This window comes from Lissotriton vulgaris, chromosome 7 (assembly GCF_964263255.1).
Source record: "Lissotriton vulgaris chromosome 7, aLisVul1.2, whole genome shotgun sequence".
NCBI classification, from domain to species: domain Eukaryota; kingdom Metazoa; phylum Chordata; class Amphibia; order Caudata; family Salamandridae; genus Lissotriton; species Lissotriton vulgaris.
Genome location: NC_141695.1, coordinates 426,360,064 through 426,379,186, shown reverse-complemented (window position 1 = coordinate 426,379,186; position 19,123 = coordinate 426,360,064). Strand labels below are relative to the sequence as shown.

Here is a 19,123-nt window from a genome sequence, read left to right as displayed (position 1 = left end):
ATGGTGACTTGACGTACATTTTTGATCATGGTAGCACCAGCTCTCCAGGCTACGGTTTGTCGAACACAAGATAAAGGTTTCATAATATGACATGTAGCCATACAAAGTAATGTTCTCATGGATAAGGGACAGAGAACATTTTTAGTACGCTCACAACTATCCGAGTAGTGCCTCCTCCCTGTCCTGCACGTATGTACATCCCTACTAGCCTCCTCAATTACTGTATTCCTACTGCATGAAAGAAAGCTCTTAATCTGCTGAATTTGCTCTGTTGTAGTGGAGACGACAAGGCTGTGTCACTCCGGCAGCAGAAGCGTGAACACTATCGCCAGATTCGTGCCCACATCTGGAAAGAGCATGGTAGAGTACAGCTGCACGGTTGGAGTCAGCCACCTGCAACGGCCTGCAAGGTATGTTGGGATTTGAGAAGTGGGAGCGGGAGGAAGGGTTCTTCTAAAGTATACTTTGGGAAATTTTTGAGTAGGTCCCATTGAGGATGATACCTAAGCCTTATGTATGTAAACAGTATTCACAGATCTTCAGTCCAGTAGCTATTACATTTATACCACAACCACCTCGCCTGCCCCCACCATTTTTGTAAATAGTGCTGATATAATTTTCCACCTTTCTAATGAGATTCTTTGCAATCTGACATTAAACTGCTTAGTGCTGGTATGTTGCGGTCTGCTAGTCCAGGTTTAAATCCTGGCAAGACCAACTCAGCCTTCCAACCTTTCAAGGTTAATGAATTGTCCTTTTATCTGGGTAATATTAATAACAGGTTTGTAACATGTGCTACTCTAGATCCTATGCTGTTCACACTTCTACCGTCTAGTTTTAGGCTCTTACTTTGCTAAAAGTTTTTCTTCAAAGAGGGTGTTTTGGTTCAGAATTGACTTATGATTCCTCCCTTAGAACCCACAATATACTGGAGCTCAGAATCTAGTTTTTTCCACCGTCTGATTCATATGTTTGTACAAGGCTACATGATCAGTACACACCAAATAACAGTACTTTCGGGGCTGGATAGCTGAAGCACTCTATTTAACCAGTCATCCTAAATTCAACCGAAAAGAACAATTCATCCCTTCATCAACCAATTTAAAGATGACACATTTAATGACCGTAGGGCTAGCTTGCAAAACAATGTCTCATGTGGGGGAAGAGTATGGGGAACATAGCATTTAAGTTGTGCTGTTCTGTCATAGTACTTTTCTGTGGCGAACCAGAATAAAGTCTGTAGTATGTGTTGGAGGCATGCGTGGCTGTAGATACACATGTTGTGCATATTCCTATCTAGTGTTGGACCCGGATGGGTGCAAGTTGTTTTACTTCGAAGAAGTCTTCTCAAGTCACAAAGTAGTGTGACTCCATCTCTTACTAATAAAGCGTATGGGCATCGTCTCCATTGTTTTCTTTCTACCATCTGTTCCGACGTGTGTTACCAAGCTCTAGATCGACGCAGTCGCTGTGTTCTTTTCGGTTCCTCTCCCTTCCATTGGTATTGTTTGCCATCCCCTTTTCTCACATCATCTCGACGTGTGCAACTTTATTCGTGGCAGGGATTGGGCCGACTTCGACCCCTTCTGAGGGGTCTCGCCCCTCAGGGCCCCCCTTGTCTATTTACTCCACGATCGCTATGTCTTGCCTGTGATGGAACAGATGCCTTTTTGTTACTGTCCTTGGTGTAACACTTAATACCCCTGGGCCAATCTCCCATCAGGTCGGTAACCTGTCTCTCGCCTGAGCATGACAAGGCCTTGTGAGACACCTGCCACAGCTTCCATTCCAAAAAGACTTTTCGAGACTAACTGGCTCGTCCTTTGGAACTGTCACGCAGAAGCGGAGACAACACCCAAGACCTCTTCGGCACGAGAACCCTGAGAGAGAAAATCCAACAGAACGGCCAGCAGCCGTGGAGAAAGCCTACTCGCCTGACGCAAGTTCCAGCTCTGACCTAGTGATTGAAGACCTCCTTCCCCACTCACCTCGTCGTGAGTATATGGTCCCTCCCTCCCTGTCACCTTAACACTGCTCACATTTTGAGGGGCCAGACAGCTGCTCTCGAGGCTCAGAGACAAGCCTCCGGGCCACTACTGCCTTCGGGCCATGTTTCACAATGAACATCTGCTTTGGACACCCTGTCCAGCTATGGCTCAGCGCCAGAGAAGATCTTGAACCAGATGCGCTCTGCTCTGACCGCCTCCACCTCAGCACCTAAATGCTCTTTAGAACCGGAAACTTCAGCATCAAAGCCCGCTTGGCACCAACAACCCTTGCGCAAGCACCGAAATCCTCGGCACTGAAACTGGCATCCTCAGTCTGCTCAGTGGAACCTGTCCTCCAGAAGCTGCAGGACGGACTTTACGCCCGCCAGCAGCACATTATGATCCATCCTCACATGAGATGGATCCTTGCCCAGCCACTGCAGTCCTCTACGCAGACAAAGAAGCAGCTCAGCTTAGAGGCAACTCTTGAGCTTCCACCACTGCCCAGCAGCAGAAGTGGCATGACAAGACTTCCAGCACCCTTCCACAGCCTCAGCCATCCCGCAGCACCCCGTGCCTCAGCTCTCACCTTCCCAACTATCTCTCCATGCTAACCCCCTTCCTTAAACGCCAAAGGGCTCGCCACACTTTGACTTTGTGGAGCATGGTTCAGGCGACCCATATGACATGCCCCTGCAGGTTGGCTGCTGGGATTCAGGTGATGTGGACCATCCAGGTTACACAGACCCCCGTCTCTACCTCGCCCGTCCCTCACCCCCAAATGACACAGATGACACTGACTTACTATAAGTTCCTTGGTAGTACGACCTCATTCCATACGTTTGACATGCATAGGATGCCATAAAGGAGGATTTCCTACTGCTCACTCTCTCCTCCAACAACGTTCCAGGCAGTAGCTCCTAATGCTGAAAGACCTGCCGAAACCGGCCTCTGACAACTTTAGGGAGACAGTTAAAACTTGGGTAGGCAAAAAATACAAGACCGCAAAAAACACAGTTGATGGACAGAATGTAGAACAATGTCATACATTCACCCCAGTACAAAGATCTGGGCCTAAATCCATCGTTTTTTTGCACTCCACACCACCCTGGGTTAGACACTGGCTATATGCAAATCAGCTCTGACCCTGTGCCTCATGGGAACAGTCCAGTCCGAACTACCAAGCCATGTCTTTCCCAGACCGGAATAAAGCATCCAAGGACGGCTTCTGGCTATCAGCCTTCATCAGCCTGGATAGCTTGACTCCAGTGGTGTGGAGAGCCTGGGACTCACGTCTGAGTATACCCAGCACACTCGGGGTGAAAATTGCAAAAAAACACAGTTGATGGACAGAATGTAGAACAATGTCATACATTCACCCCAGTACAAGGATCTGGGCCTAAATCCATCGTTTTTTTGCAATCCACACCACCCTGGGTTAGACACTGGCTATATGCAAATCAGCTCTGACCCTGTGCCTCATGGGAACAGTCCAGTCCGAACTACCAAGCCATGTCTTTCCCAGACCGGAATCAAGCATCCAAGGACCGGTTTCTGGCTATCAGCCTTCATCAGCCTGGATAGCTTGACTCCAGTGGTGAGGAGAGCCTTGGACTCACGTCTGAGTATACCCAGCACACTCAGGGTGAAAATTGCAAAAAACACAGTTGATGGACAGAATGTAGAACAATGTCATACATTCACCCCAGTACAAGGATCTGGGCCTAAGTCCATCGTTTTTTTGCACTCCACACCACCCTGGGTTAGACACTGGCTATATGCAAATCAGCTCTGACCCTGTGCCTCATGGGAACAGTCCAGTCCGAACTACCAAGCCATGTCTTTTCCAGACCGGAATCAAGCATCCGTAGTTCGGACTGGACTTTTCCCATGAGGCACAGGGTCAGAGTTGATTTGCATATAGCCAGTGTCTAACCCAGGGTGGTGTGGAGTGCAAAAAAACGATGGATTTAGGCCCAGATCCTTGTACTGGGGTGAATGTATGACATTGTTCTACATTCTGTCCATCAACTGTGTTTTAAAAAAAATACAAGACCTCCCTTTCTGATCCACTCTAAACCAGGGGGCAGCTCCTTTTGGACTCCTTGGTGGTTCATATGGCTTACAAACGAGCCAACGCACAGGGTACCGGTGATGCCCCACCGCCAGACAAGGAAAGTAAGTATATCGATGTCGCTGGAAAGCTTGTCGCAGTCCCCCAACCACTGTTGCAACGCCAACTCCATTGGCCTGATTTCTTGATACCTCTGGGCCCACTGGGATGACATGGATGAACGCCAAGGCTATGGTGCCCTTCAAACACCCACTCCTCTTGGTTCCATTTGGCGGTCGGAGCAACAGCTCCAAAGGTAGTGGCAAGGGTGGTTCCCTCAAGGGAACTGCCCTCACAAAGCAGTGACTTGCCCTTCCTTCTCCCCAATCACACAACACCTGTTTGGCGTCGACGTCAAGGTTTCTTTCCCACTTGGCAACAGGTCATCTCAGACCAGTAGGTATTCAATATCTTCCAATACGGTTATTATTTGAAGCTCGTTTCCACTCCTCCCAATATTCCACACCGCAAATATGCCCTCTCCCTGCATCATCAACGCCAGCATCAGGACGAGGTGACTGCTCCTTCTCAAGGGCCCCATAAAGTCAGTGCCATTACACCTTAAAGACACAGGGTGTACTCCCTCATGATCCAGTATTATGGGTGTCTTTCATAGATTCACATGCCTGAATCATTCCCCGTCGTCGGGATGGGAGTCCCGGTACATAAATAAAGTAATGTCCTATAGACATATAGAGAAATAGGCCCACAGGCATATCCAAGTCCTTTTGTAAAAAGGACCAACCTCTAGAAGAGAGCCAATCAGCTATCACCTCCCTCTAGAACCTTCCTGGAAGGAACCTCAGTCCCTCAGATTTTCTACCGCACTTTGCGCTAGGGAATCTCCTTTGAGCTCTGCTCACATTCTATGTTTTTTTTCACTTGATTAAATAACTTTGTTGTCAGGAATTCTACTGGATTCTTTTCTACTATGGATTATCTTCAAGTACATTCTTTAAAGAGGAGAAGAAAGGATTATTTAGAGCCTGTGCAACTTGGTCCAAGAGGTTGCACTACACTGATGATACTCACACTGACTGCATTTATTGTCTATACCGCAGGCCAAAGACTGCAAGGTATGTCGCACTTTCTCAAGTAAGTTTGAGAGGTCATGAAGGGCGACTTTTAATATGGTGTCAAACGCTAAGACCAGAAAGGAGGTTTTTTATTTTCTCCAGTGACATCTAGGAGATCTCAAAAGAGAAGAAAATCTCCTCAAACTCATTCCTCAGGGGAACGTCCTGAGAAGGCACTCGAAAAGACCACTCATGGGTCTTCTGGGCGCAGTCCTTCAAATTCTCCTCACTCTGTGGTAAAGGAGAGTAAAGGACTTGCTTTTGGAGAAAAATAATTTGAAAAGACGACTTCTGAGCCGTCAAAATCACCTTCTCTGGTCATAGAACCTTTCAGAAAGCCGTCTTCTATACCTCCTGAGGTAAAGACTAAGAAATCAACATCGTCAACGGGATCGTCGACGAAGAAACCATCATCCTTGCCTATTACAGCCTCTCCGTCGACGACGGCCTCGTCTACGATGGGCTAGTCTACGATGGCTCGTCTACGACGGCTCGTCTACGATGGCTTGTCTACAATGCGTTGACGTCGATGGCACGTCTACGATGGCTCGTCTACGACAGTTTGTCTACGGCGTCGACAACGACGGCCTCGTCTATGACTGCTCGTCTATGACTGCCTGTCTACGGCGTTGACGATGGCCTCGCCTACGATGGCTCGTCTACGATGGCTAGTCTACGATGGCTAGTCTACGATGGCTAGTCTACGATGGCTAGTCTACGATGGCTAGTCTACGATGGCTCGTCTACGACTGCCTCGTCGACGACGGCCTCGTCGACGACGGCCTCGTCTATGACTGCTCGGCCTGTCTTCGGCGTCGACGATGGCCTTGTCTACGATGGCCTTGTCTACGATGGCCTTGTCTATGACGGATCGTCTACGGCGTCGTCTACGACGGCATTGTCTATGACGGCGATCTTGTCGACGGGAAATTCCAAAATTAGAAATCATCAGGAACTCGCCTACTTGAAGAGTAGGATTCATAGGAAGAGGAGCAATAAGTTAGGCTGACAACTCCTCAAATAATACACCACCAGAATCCGGTCACCACGGATGATGATGACCAGGAAGAGGGAGAAATAACAGATCCCAACAAAAAATGGGATAATTACTTGAATCCGTCTCTGGCATCTCCATCACCAGGACCAGTAGATTCTCCGCATTTTTCCATAATATAATCGAGAGAGCTGCGAGAGGTTCCAGCTTCCTATGGCAACAATACAAACAGAATGCTTCCTATATGATTTCAAGGAGCCATTCCAAAAATCAGTCAAGGCTATCCCCAATTATTACCCATGTGTGGGAAGAAGGTTTCAAAGTGATCAAACCTCCGGCGACAGTTACGCCTGTGCTCGCTAGGTTGGAGGAACAATATAAAGCTCCTTTAGACACACCAGCGTGTTTACTGGGCCATCCAAAACCTGATTCCGTGTTTTCGCAAGCTGTGCAACAAAAATCTTAGAATACCACTGTGCCTATATCAATAGCTCCTGAAGAGGGGAGATGCTTGAACAATGCAGGAAAAAGATTCTCATCCATGTCTGCTCTCATAGTCAAAGCAGATAATGCCCTTGCTATTCTGGGCAGATAAGACCGGCATATGTGTTGCGATATGGCACCAAACATGGACCTCTTCCCAGAGGACAATAGACAGGAGGCGAGCGGCGATGCTGAGGCATCAAGGGTGGTTAAGTGCGACTGCCTTTAGACTGGAAGTCCATGAAAATTGAGATCCTGAATCTCCCCTTCGATGAAGTTTTATTGGGAAACAAATGAATGAGGCATTTCAAGGTATCAAAAAAGATCCAGTTATCCAGTATTATTATTGAAAGATTTCCCACTTTTTACAAAATTGGAAAAAGATTACTACGGACCGTTGGGTCCTTCAATTAGTACGATTCGGGCACTCTATGGAATTCATACAAATCCCTCCACAGACTCCGTCCTGCCCAATGCATCACAAAAATCTACGGCTGCTTCTACGAGAGATCTCGATTATGCTGCAGAAAGGAGCAATAGAGAGAGTACCTCCATCTCAAAGGGGAAAAGGATTTTATTCCCGCTTCTTTTTGATCCAAAAAAAAAAAATCAAAGTGGAGAACAAACTTGGACCTCAGGGCCCTCAATAAATTCCTAAAAAAGCAGTTGTCTCGCATGGTAATGATCCAGGAGGTCTTGCAACTACTGAAAGAGCGAGATTTTATGGCGTCCCTAGACCTGCAGGACGTTTACTTCCATATCCCAATTCACAGGAATCACAAAAAGTATTTGCGATTTACAGTAGCGGTCAGATACTTTCAGTTTCGTGTTCTGCCCTTCGGGCTCAAGTCTGCACCTCGCATATTCACAAAATGTCTTTCCCCGGTGGCGGCATATCTCATACAGTGCCATCACCAAGTCTTTCTGTATCTGGACGACTGGCTGATCAAGGCTCCATCCTTAGAAGACGCGTCCAGGTCTTCCAATGCCTGTTTAAGGCTTTCGATTGCTTAGGTCTCACACTCAATCAGGAAAAGAGGTCCTACAACCTTCTCAGTGCATCAGTTTCCTAGGTGCAACCTTGGAAGACGTTCAGCAAAAGCGTTCTTATCCGGAGCGAGGGTGAACAAGCTCCTGGCACTAGCTGCTATAGTAGCCTCGAAGAAGGTCTTGACAGTCCGCCTCTTCAAATCCCTTCTGGGGATGATGTCATTGTGTATCTTCCTGATTCCTCAGTGTCGTCTACGGATGCGACCTCTACAGGAGGCGCTCTCGAAGCAGTGGGTCCAATGCACAGGGTCATTCAACGACCACATAAAAGTGAATCCTCGAATGGTCAGAGCCCTGCAATGGTGGATGTCATCTCGAAACCTTTCTCAAGGCTTGACATTCCTTTTCCCGGCTGCTCCTCATATTATCACAACAGACGCCTCCCTTGGAAGGCTGGAGAGTTTTTCGGCAAGAGCTACGGATAAGCGGGAAGTGGTCTCCTATAGAGAAGAAACTTCATATCAATCTGCTTGAACTGCGGGCGGTTTTCCTGGCCTTCAGGCTGTCCTGCCAAGGATCAAAAATTCCCTTGTGCTCGTCCGGACAAACAACACCACGATGATGCACTGCCTCAACAAGCAGGGAGGGACACGCTCGCTGACACTCTCTCGCGAGTCACAAAGAATCTGGAACGGGCAAATCTCAAACAAGATATCCCTTCGGGCGGAGTATGTCCCAGGCATGGACAATGTACTCGCTGACTCCTTGAGTGGACAGAAAACAGCATCTCACAAGTGGGAACTGGATCAGAAGATACTCGACCAAATCTTCTCGAGATGGGGCACTTCACATGCCAAATGCACACACTTCGCAAGTTGGCATCCCCAGTCAGGGTAGGGAATGCATTTTCGATTGCATGGTGCAACGTCTTTGCCTACGCCATTCCGCCATTCCCGATGCTTCCCAGAGTCCTCGGGAAAATAAAAGCGGAACCGTGTACTCTCATTTTAATAGCCCCAACTTGGACACGACTGCATTGGTTCACGGAACTCCACCGCCTATCTCTGGAGCCATTGATCTGTTTGAAGCAGTGTCCGTCTCTACTCACAATGAGCAACCGGCAAGTCCAACATCCGAATCTACCATCTCTCATGTTAGCCGCCTGGCTCCTGAGTTTCGAGAGCTTCGAAATTTGAATATTGAGCCATCCTAGCTCGGGCTTGAGCGGATAGCACCAATAAAACATGTTCTCTGAAATGGAAGAGGTTTTGTATATGGTGTAGAGATCGAGGAATACACCCTTTCACTTCCTCTCCTGAGCAGGTTTTACCTTATCTTTTACACTTGGCAACGTCGGGCCTTGCTCACTCCTCCATCAGGGTCCACTTTGCAGCATTATCCCGCTTCAAGAGATCTTCTCTCTGGTCTCATAGACTGATTAAACAATTTTTAAAAGGATTGCACAGGACTTTCCCTTCAGTGAAAATGTTGCAACCTGCCTGGTACCTTAATATAGTCCTTAATCAACTCATGAAGCACCCCTTTGAGCCGGTGCACAAGGCTGACCTGAAATACCTATCTTGGAAGACAGCTTTCCTTCTTGCGCTCACCTCCATGAGGAGGGTGAGTGAGCTGCAGGCATTCTCGATTCAAGATCCTTTCCTACAATTTAAACAAGACAGAGTGATCTTGCGAACAAATCCGAAGTTTATTCCAAAAGTCCCAACAGATTTCTATCTTAATGAGCCTGTGGTTTTGCGCTCTTTCTTCCCGAATTCCAGTACGGCAGCGGAAAGGCCGTTGCATTTACTGGATCTCAAAAGGTGCTTAAAATTTTATATAGACAAGACAAAAGCTTTCAGAAAGTCAAATCAGTTATTTGTAGCGTACAGCACGCCCAGGAAAGGGCTTCCATTCACTAAACAGAGCATTTCCCGCTGGATCTCGGCGGCTATCTCTTTTTGTCATGAACAAGCAGGACATCCGCTGCATTCAAGAGTACCAGCCCATTCTACTAGGGCGATGTCCACATCCATGGCACTGTTCGCAGGTGTGCCCGTCATTGACATTTGCAGAGCAGCAACATTGAAGTCACCACATACCTTCACTAGGCATTACTGCCTGGACACAGAACTTATGAAGGATACAACGGTGAGACAAGCAGTACTTCGCCATCTTCACCACTTCTGGCCTCCTCCCTCATTTCCGGGGGTTAGCGCTCTTCCCTTTCCCCCCTCGCGGGCTACTTAACATGGAGCTTAGAAGGATGCGCAGCGGACGTGCGCAGCGGGCGCCCCAAAGGCAAGCCCGTCTGCGCCCGTCCGCGCCAGGCCGGGACCAGGGACCAGTTATAATGCCCATTATTCTACCTATACCTCGTCCGATCTTTACAACTTGCAACATGAGGGTTCTATGAACTCTCAGGCTAGGTGGGCAGCACTTAACTCTGGTATCTGTCTCAAGACCTACTTGCCCTGGCCAACACACGCGACTACCATCTGTTATGCTCCCTGAGATCCCCCATTGCCCCTCTAAATCGATATCCCCGGTCTAAGCCCCACTGGCCATCACCTATCTAAACACACGCTCTATGGTGAAACATCAACTGGAGATCTTCCAATTACTAGATGCTAATACTATTGACATTCTTCTTTTGTCAGAAACATGGTTAACGGATGACTCTGCACCCGATATCTTAGCCGCAATACCTACTGGATATTATATACTTCAATCCAATCGAACCCAGGGTAAAACAGGCGGCAGAGTCGCAGCTATCATCCATCAAAAGCATAAATTTACCACATTAGAAAGTGTCAGCCTCCCTCGTGTTGACAGTCTTATTTTGAAATTCACCTCCCCTAAGTTTTCCTTTTTATTTGTGCCCTTTTTATCGACTCCCTGATTATATGCCTCTATTCCCTCAGTTCTTTGGAGAATTGATCTCTCAACTCGTTATCAATCATGCCAGAATTATCGCCATTGGCGACTTCAACTATTGGCCTCTAGATCCATGTGAAAGTAACCTGTCGGTTGAATTCTCGGATCTTTTGACTGGCTTGCATTTTTGCCAAAACATTGATAAAGCTAACCACATCAAGGGGCACATCCTGGATCAAGTTTAGACTGCTAACATTGCAACCACCCCCCCCCCCACCATTTCCCCTTGTCCCTGGTCTGATCATTCCTTTATTTCCCTCATCATTACTCAGAGCCCTTCTGTTCCTCCGATCCCTGTTAATAACCTTTTAGCCCGAAATTGGAAGCGGGCTGACCAGAACGAATTTCACAGTCTCCTGATCTCCTCTGCCCCTAATGAACTGGCTTCCATCTCCGACCAAGCGTCAAGCATAGCTAGCTGGTTGGAATCAGCTAGCGATGAAGTCGCTCCCATAAAAAAAATTAAGACCAAGCTCCCTAATGATGCTCAACGATGGTCTTCGGATGAATTGAAGAAGGAAAAACTGGCCCTTCGGCAGGCTGAGCGCCGTTGGCGGCGTCAATATACCCCCGAGGAAAAAACTATTTATATCACCCTGTTAAAACATTCTAAAAATTCAATCTTACAAACTAAAACTACATACTTCTCTCAAAAAATCATTAATTCTTCGTCCAAATCCAAAGATATCTTCTCTATCGTTAATGAGCTCACTCAACCAGACCGGGTACTGGCCAAACCGGTCCCCTCACAGACTTTGTGCAACTCATTGAACGCCTTTTTCATTGATAAAATTATCACTATTAAAAACAATATCCTTCCTTCTATTCCATCTTCGGTCCCCATAACCACCTGTAAAAATCCACTTTTGCTAGATCATATTCCTCTGATCTCTAAGGCAGAGTTTCTGACCCTCTTGAACAGAGTAAGCTCCGGCTCCCCAAATGATTGCTGTCCTCCCCAGATTTTAAAAGAAGCTTTTCGGACTTGTTCCGATCCCCCACTTTCATTTCTCAACAACTCTTTGATTACAGGTATCGTCCCTGATTCCTTCAAATGCGCTGCAGTGGTACCCATCCTAAAAAAAACAATGCCGATCCCCTAGTGTTGAGCAATTTTCGCCCTATCTCCCTGCTCCCGTTCCTCAGTAAAATTTTAGAGGCTCATGTGACCAACTGTCTTAGTTCATTTATTGAGTCTTCCCAATTCTTAGACCCCCAGCAGGCGGGTTTCAGGCCGGCGCATTCCACTGAGACTGTTATTGTGGCTGTGATGGACGAGCTCCGGAGGGGAGCCGACAATAATATCACCCAGGCCCTTGTGCTTCTGGATCTGTCGGCTGCTTTTGACACGGTCGATCATGATCTTCTGATCGACCGTGTCAACGGCGCCGGTATCCGGGGCGTGGCTCTGGAGTGGATCAGATCCTTCTTGCTTCACCGCTCCCAGGCTGTTCATCTATCCACCTTCTCAGCCACTCCTAGGAAATTAACCTGTGGGGTTCCACAAGGGTCTGCCTTATCGCCACTCTTATTTAATTTGTATATGCAACCCTTGATTCGATCCCTATGTAATAGCTCAGCCACTATCCTCAATTACGCTGATGATATTCAAATGGTCTTTAACCTTGATTCTTCACCCACATCCACCGCCAACTTTCAGTCTACTATGACTTTTATTGGCGAATGGATGCGTCAAAGCCAACTAAATCTTCACCCCTACAAAACGGAGCTTGTTTTAACTGGAGGGTCTCTTAATCCATGGAACCCCAACTTCTGGCCACCCTCTTGGGGCTCTGCTCCCTCCCCTGCTGACTTCGTGAAGAGTCTAGGGGTTATCATCAGCAAGGAACTCTCTTTAAAACCAGATTAATGCATTCACCTCATCATGTTTCTTCCACCTTCGGAGAATTCGGAAAATCTGCAGGTTCCTGACCACTGAGGCCCTTATATTAGTCATTATGGCATTGGTCACATCCCGCCTTGACTATGCCAACGTTCTTTACGTTGGCATTCCAGGCTACCAGCTTCTCCAAACACAACTGGTTCAGAATCAAGCGGCAAGACTTATTTTTCATCAACCTAAACACCAACATGTCTCCCCTCTGCTGAAGAGACTCCATTGGCTTCCGGTGGGAAAACACTGTATCTTTAAACTCGGCTGCACCACCTTTAAGTCATTAACTGGCCATGGCCCTGCTTTCATCGCATCTAGGATTCACCGTTACGTTCCATCTCGTAACCTCCATTCTTTACACCACAACCTTCTTTCCGTTCCCTCCTTTAAACGGAAAAAACATGGTGGCCTCAGGTTATCATTTCTGGCACCCAAATTATGGAATTCTCTCCCTCATGAACTCAGGTCTATCTCCTGTTACTCATCTTTCAGGAAAGTGTTAAAAACGTACCTGTTCCGCCAAGCTTATCATTAACACCTGCACTCCGTCTCCTACTTTTGCACATCCGTTCTTTAGCGCCATGAAACCGCTTGGTGTCCGAGCACTGTATAAATAATTTTTACATTACATTACATCTATTTCACTAGAGGTGAGCCTTCTGGAATCCCTCCATCCTTTTCATGTAGGCACATTTCTCTACTATGTAATTTGTTGGTACTTGTTGTTTGCAAATATTTGCTCTGGTTAGTCGCTTGATATGTTACTATCTAATGACTTGTATATGATGTACCATCGGAAATTTGCTCTCTGCATTACTTGCTACTCTGATTCAGGCATGTGAATCTATGAAAGACACCCATAATACTGGATAAGAAATGCGTTACTTACCTGTAACTGCAGTCATCCAGTATTGGTATATTTCATAGATTCACATGCAACCCTCCCGCCTCCCCTGGAAGGGCTCACCTAATTCTCTCAGTGGCACGACTACTTAGCTTTATGCGTACGAAAATCTGAGGGACTGAGGCTCCTTCCAGGAAGGTTCTAGAGGGAGGTGACAGCTGATTGTCTCTCTTCTAGAGTTTGGTCCTTTTTACAAAAGGACATGGATATGTTACTAATGTAAGGCCTGTGGGCCTATTTCTCTATATGTCTATAGGACATTACTTTATTTATGTACCGGGCACTCCCATCCCGACGACGGGGAATGATTCAGGCATATGAATTTATGAAAGACACCAATACTGGATAACTGCAATTACAGGTAAGTAACACATTTCTTCCCAAGAAAGTCTAGTCCCTCAGGCCCATCCTGGACCTCAGGTACCTCAACAAATGCATCCTGTTAGAACACTTCCACATGGTCACTCTACAGGATGTCATTACACTGCTGCAGAGAGGCAACCTTTTTCTCAAAGACCCCTACTTCCACATCTCGATTCATCCAGCACATTGTCACTACCTCCGGTTTCAGGTAAGTGGAAAAAGCTATCAGTGCAAGTCCAGCCTTTCAATGCCACCACTGCACTCAGAGTGTTTACAAAATGATTAGCAGTAGTAGCAGCGCACCTGTGATGCTAGGGCATCCATGCATTCCCTTAGCTGGACGAGTAGTTGATAAAGAGGGCAACTCAACATTTGACAGTCATGCACCTCCTTGAAATGAAGGTCTCCTGCATCGCCATAGTTCCCCCATGCCTGGTTACACATGCGTCTGCTTCAAGAATGCTTAATTCATCAATGATCTTAATCAAAGGATTAGTGGGATGAATTGGTGTTGATCAGCCGCCGCACATATTACTGTCTGCAACGGTGGAACACCAACAATTTGTGGCACGAGTTATGTTTATCGTGTTCTGCAGATTACCATTACAACAGCCACCTCTCTCACAGAGGGGAGGAGCTTTCACAGAACCGAACTATCCATGGTCAGTGGGAAACAGTCATTAGGGTCTCCACATCAGTTACCTGGAGATGTTAGCCGTCCACCTATCGCTAGGGGCCTTCGTCCGCCACATTGTGGGCAAGGTCCTTATCTGGACTGACAACATGACAGTTGTGTACTACCTTCAGAATCAGGGTGGCACTCGTTCTCCACAGCTCTCTCAATTCACTCAGACCATTTGGCGCTGGGCTCTCCACCACAAGATCCATCTGCTGGCTGGGTACCTGCTGGAGGTGGACAACAGCTTTGCAGACGTCCTCAGCAGGATGCAACAAGTCCTTGTAGGAAGCTGTCTCTGTATATACTATACCAAAATTTAGGTATAATGTGCACAGAGTCCAGTGGAACCCCAAAGGTAGGCAGAGGTAAAAGTAAATAGCATCTTACTCTCTATTTGTGGTAGTGTGGACGAGCAGTAAGGCTGGATCAGAGGGTAGTTTTGAGGATTTGTTGTACACACTCAGGCAGCAAATGATGTCACACTCAATTTGTTTGTATCAAAAATATTAATGTTTTACTTCAAAGAACCAAGCCAAGTCTTGTGCAGGTAAGTGAAATAAATGTTTTGCAAAAATGTATGCAATGTTTTGCAATTGAAAACCGGTTCAAATGCAGTTGATTGAATTCCAGATAAGTCGAGGTTTCAAAATTACTTTTCAGATTACTATGGACATTTTTTTTCCAGATTACATTCTAGATTACTTTTGCGAATCAGTGTGATATGATTAGATATCACAGTGCTACATATCTTAGACAAAAGGTAAGTAAATCACTTTTAGTACATAGGCAGTTTTTCGATGTTCCATACAAACCAACTCCACACTAAGAACACTTTTCAAGGGAAAACGGTCAAATTAGTCCTATGAAGAAAAATGAAGTTAACAGTTTGCAGGTAACGACTGGTTTGTGGGAGTAGGTATTCTGGGGTTAGAACCAGGGTCCTCCCAGGGTCGGGGACGCACTCTCACATCACCCTCAGTGGCACTAGAATGGCTGGGTGCGGAGTGCTGAGGCCCAATGTCATCCAATGGGGTTAGGGGCCCTCCGGTTGATGGCTGCTCACTAGCAGGCCACAAGGTTGTGGGAGCCAACTCCTGGTGTTAGGCTCAGGGCAAAGGGGGATCTGAGTTAGCACACAGAGGCTGCAGGCGACGTTGGGGAGTCCTAGAGCTGTCAACCCACGGTGGACTCATACTCTGGAGTGCTGGGGGACCTTGCTTGGACTGGTGGACCACCCGGATCTGGGCTGTAGGCGTAGGGTGCAGTGGTTGTTCCAGGCGTCTGGTTTCTTTGTCATCAACAGGCTCGTAGTCTGTCTTAGGAGTTTCTTTTGAACAGAGCTGCTGTTCACAGGAGATCCGGTCCTTGTTGAAGGCAGTTAGTCCTCCCAGAGGTTCTGGAGGTCACTGGCTGCAGGACACAGTAACCTTTACTGCTGGATCTCTAGATACTGCAGAATGGCCGGTAGGTCTGGGGCCAAGTCAGTTCTTCTCTGCAGTCTCCTCTGCTGGGCGTCTTATTTTGTCCTTCTTCGTAGGTTGCAAGAATCTGTCTTCTTGGGTGAGGGATGCTCCCTAAATACTGTATTTGGGGGGCGTTTTAGGGATCTCGAGGTCAATAGCAATGGGCTACTGACCTTAGGGTGACTACACCTTTGTGTGTTCACTCCACGTGTGGGAGTGCGCACAATCCCTAAACCTGATTGGAGAGTGCCTGCCCTCTGCAAGATGCGGGCACTGAGGAGTGGGCTTAACCTCGCCTTCCCCACCTGAGGGGTGGGGTTGCTACAGGTGGGCACACCTTCTGGGCTGGCTAATGTATTCCACCTGTATTCCCACTGAAAAGGTGGGGATACAGGAAGGGGGGCCTGCTCTTGATGGCAGGAGAGGCTGTGGGTCGCATTACAAAAGCGGTAAGGCACAAAATGCTCAAACTTCCAGGTTCCCACAGTCTTGGGCATGGTTGAACAGGTCAGAGATATTTGCCTCTCCTTCTCCTTCCGTTTGTAGTACAGAGTAGTTCAGCATACGTCTCTCATCCTCATCCTGTTGGCTCCCACCTGGGCCAGCCAGCCGTGGTTCACCACTCTCCTCTAGCTCTCAGTGGTTCCACACAAGTGGCTTCCCAGAAAGCCAGGCCTTCTCACATGGAAGCATGGAGAAATCAGTCACACCAACAGCAATATACTCAACCTTGCAATCTGGCTCTTGAGGTCTTAGAGTTTGGTTATCTCTACCTTCCTCCTGAATATATGAACATTCTTAAAGAAGCATGCAGGCCTGCTAATCGAGCCTGCTATGCTGCCTGATGGAATTATAAGCCCACTTTTGACTATCAAAACACATTCACCTCCCATGCAAGCCCCCCCCCCCCCATTCATGCCCCCTTTAATTCCTCATCTGGAAGGTGGCATTTCTTGTTTCGATCACCTCACTCAGACGTGTCGGTAAGCTCCAGGCTTTAACATTGAAAGAACCTTTTTTTTAGGGTCTCAGGAATAGGGTGGTCCTTCGCACTTACCTGAGATTCCTCTCTAAGGTGCTCTCTCCCTTCCACCTTAACCAGTCTATAGAACTCCCAGTTTTCTTACCCCAACCTGACCCTGTTGCAGAACGGGCTCTTCATTCCGTAGATGTTACGTGAACCCTCATGTACTTTGTAGATATAACAAAATCCTTTCAATAAACTCAATAGCTCTTTGTTGCTTTTTATAAACCTCATGAATGGAGGGCTCTGTCAAAATCAGGCATAGCCAGATGGGTAGTCAAATGTCTCCAAACATGTTATGCAAAATCATAGCGGACTTTGCGTATTTCTTCCAAAGCCCATTATGTACATGAAAAGGTTGCCTCTGTGGCCTTCGTGAGGAACATTCCCATAGCTGACCTCTTTAAAGTAGCTACCTGGTCTACACTACATACTCTCATTAAACACTTGTGTGGATGATCTAGCACCTCAGCTGGTCAGTGTTGGGCAGGTTGTACTCTGTTTGCTTTTTAAGACTGCTACAACACTTGCAGGCAAGCCACCACTTATTGGAGGTCTGCTTTACAGTCTGTGCATAGCATGTGCATTTACTGCCACACACACCTTGAATGGAAAAAGGTATTTATCCTTTAAGCATCTGTTTATAGCATGTAGTGCTGTAGATTTAAATGCGCCCACCCTCCTCCCTGGAAGCCTCTGGCTGTTGCAGTCATTACTCATCCTTACTGTTCCTGCATGGTCGTCTCTCTCTCTTTTGTAACGCTGCCCTCCATCTCCATCCTCGCCTGCCTTACAGAAAACAATCTAACAATGGAGCCGATGTACATGCGCATTACCAGTAAACTGTGGAGTTACACTACCTTGTGACTCGAGAAGACTTCTCGAAGAAAAACAGCTATCACACGTCTGGACTAAACATGCCCACAGAGGAAGTAACATTTTCTTTCAAAAAGAGACTTCTAGCCGCAACTTTTGAATATTCCCCATGCGTCCGACTGGATCGGGATTTTTTTTCACTGTACCTCTGCTTGCCGGAACGTGGCGCCCATTGCCTCCGCACTGATGCCATTCTGCTCTGGAAATCTCATACAAAGCCTATATAGGCACCACCATTGCACACGGTTATTAGTCCTGTCTTTTTGCGCCACCAGATGCAGACCTGGAGCTTTCCTTGTCTCTCGGAGACCCTTTCTTCACATTTCAAGGGGAGTAGGGCTACTACTCGCTCTCTGTGATCTCTCTGCCCAGCCTCGCCAGCTGCCCCAATTCCACCTTTCCTTACGTGACTATGCCAAGGAATCCCTTACTACCAGCCCGTCCCACCCTTGGCACAGAATCCAGTAGTTTTGCAGGAGAGGCAGAGGTGCCCACTGCACCCGCAGCCAAGGTCAGCATGCCACTCAGTACACTGTCCTTCCTCCCCCCACTGCCGCACATGCCAAACTTCTTTAGTGTACCATTACGGGGTCACAGCTACACCATGAGAGGCTTATTCCACAGTTTCTGTCCTGGCAATCACTTCGGACAGATTGTCAACAAAGGTTATGCCTTAGCCTTCCTTTCTTCACTGCTGCACCTTCCACTGTCCATCCAGCGACTGACAGATGACCATATCTCCATTTGTGGCAGGAAGTGCAACCTCTTTAGGCCAAAGAAGCTGTTGAGAGGGTGCCAGTGCCAGAAGTAGACAGTGGTTGTTATTCTTGCTACTTTCTGGTGTCCAAGAAAGGTGGGAAGTTTTTGGCCTAGTCTAGATCTGCAACCTCTCAACTCCTTCCTCCGTAAGGAGAAATTCAAAATGCTCATTCTGGCCAGGCCTTGTTTGCTCTCGACTCTGGAGACTGGATGGGGGCTTTGGACCTATAGAACTCTTATTTCAATATTTCCGTCCTGCTGGCCCATCAGCTCTACCTTCAGTTTGTGGTGGGAGAGGAGTATTTTCAGTTCTTTGTGCTCCTCTTTGGTCTCATCAGGCGTACCTCGGGTGTTCACGAAAATGAGGACAGTACACCATCAAAGGTCAAAGGTGCCAGTCTTCCCCTACTTCAACTTTGAAGATGTTTGACCCAGGCAGTCGTCAACCATCTCCAGAGTACAGCGAACCTACCGCAGGGCAAGGTCTTGTTTTGGGCATAGCTATAGGTTATCTTTCAGCCTTTTTGCCTTCTTACCCTTGCCTGATTAGCCCTCATTGTTTAAGCCACTTGTTGCGATT

The 19,123-nt window shown here is 47.3% G+C and overlaps 1 protein-coding gene across 4 annotated transcripts in view; it reads left to right on the top strand.

Annotated features, from left to right (window-relative positions):
• LOC147701782 (C-Jun-amino-terminal kinase-interacting protein 4-like) overlaps positions 1–19,123 on the top strand; it is an 861,003-nt gene that overhangs the window by 510,331 nt on the left and 331,549 nt on the right. For all 4 annotated transcript variants that reach the window (XM_086930413.1, XM_086930411.1, XM_086930412.1 and 1 more), the window contains exon 16: positions 278–410. In XM_086930413.1, coding sequence (XP_086786539.1) covers positions 278–410 — 133 coding nt within the window. The remainder of the gene's footprint in view (positions 1–277; positions 411–19,123) is intronic.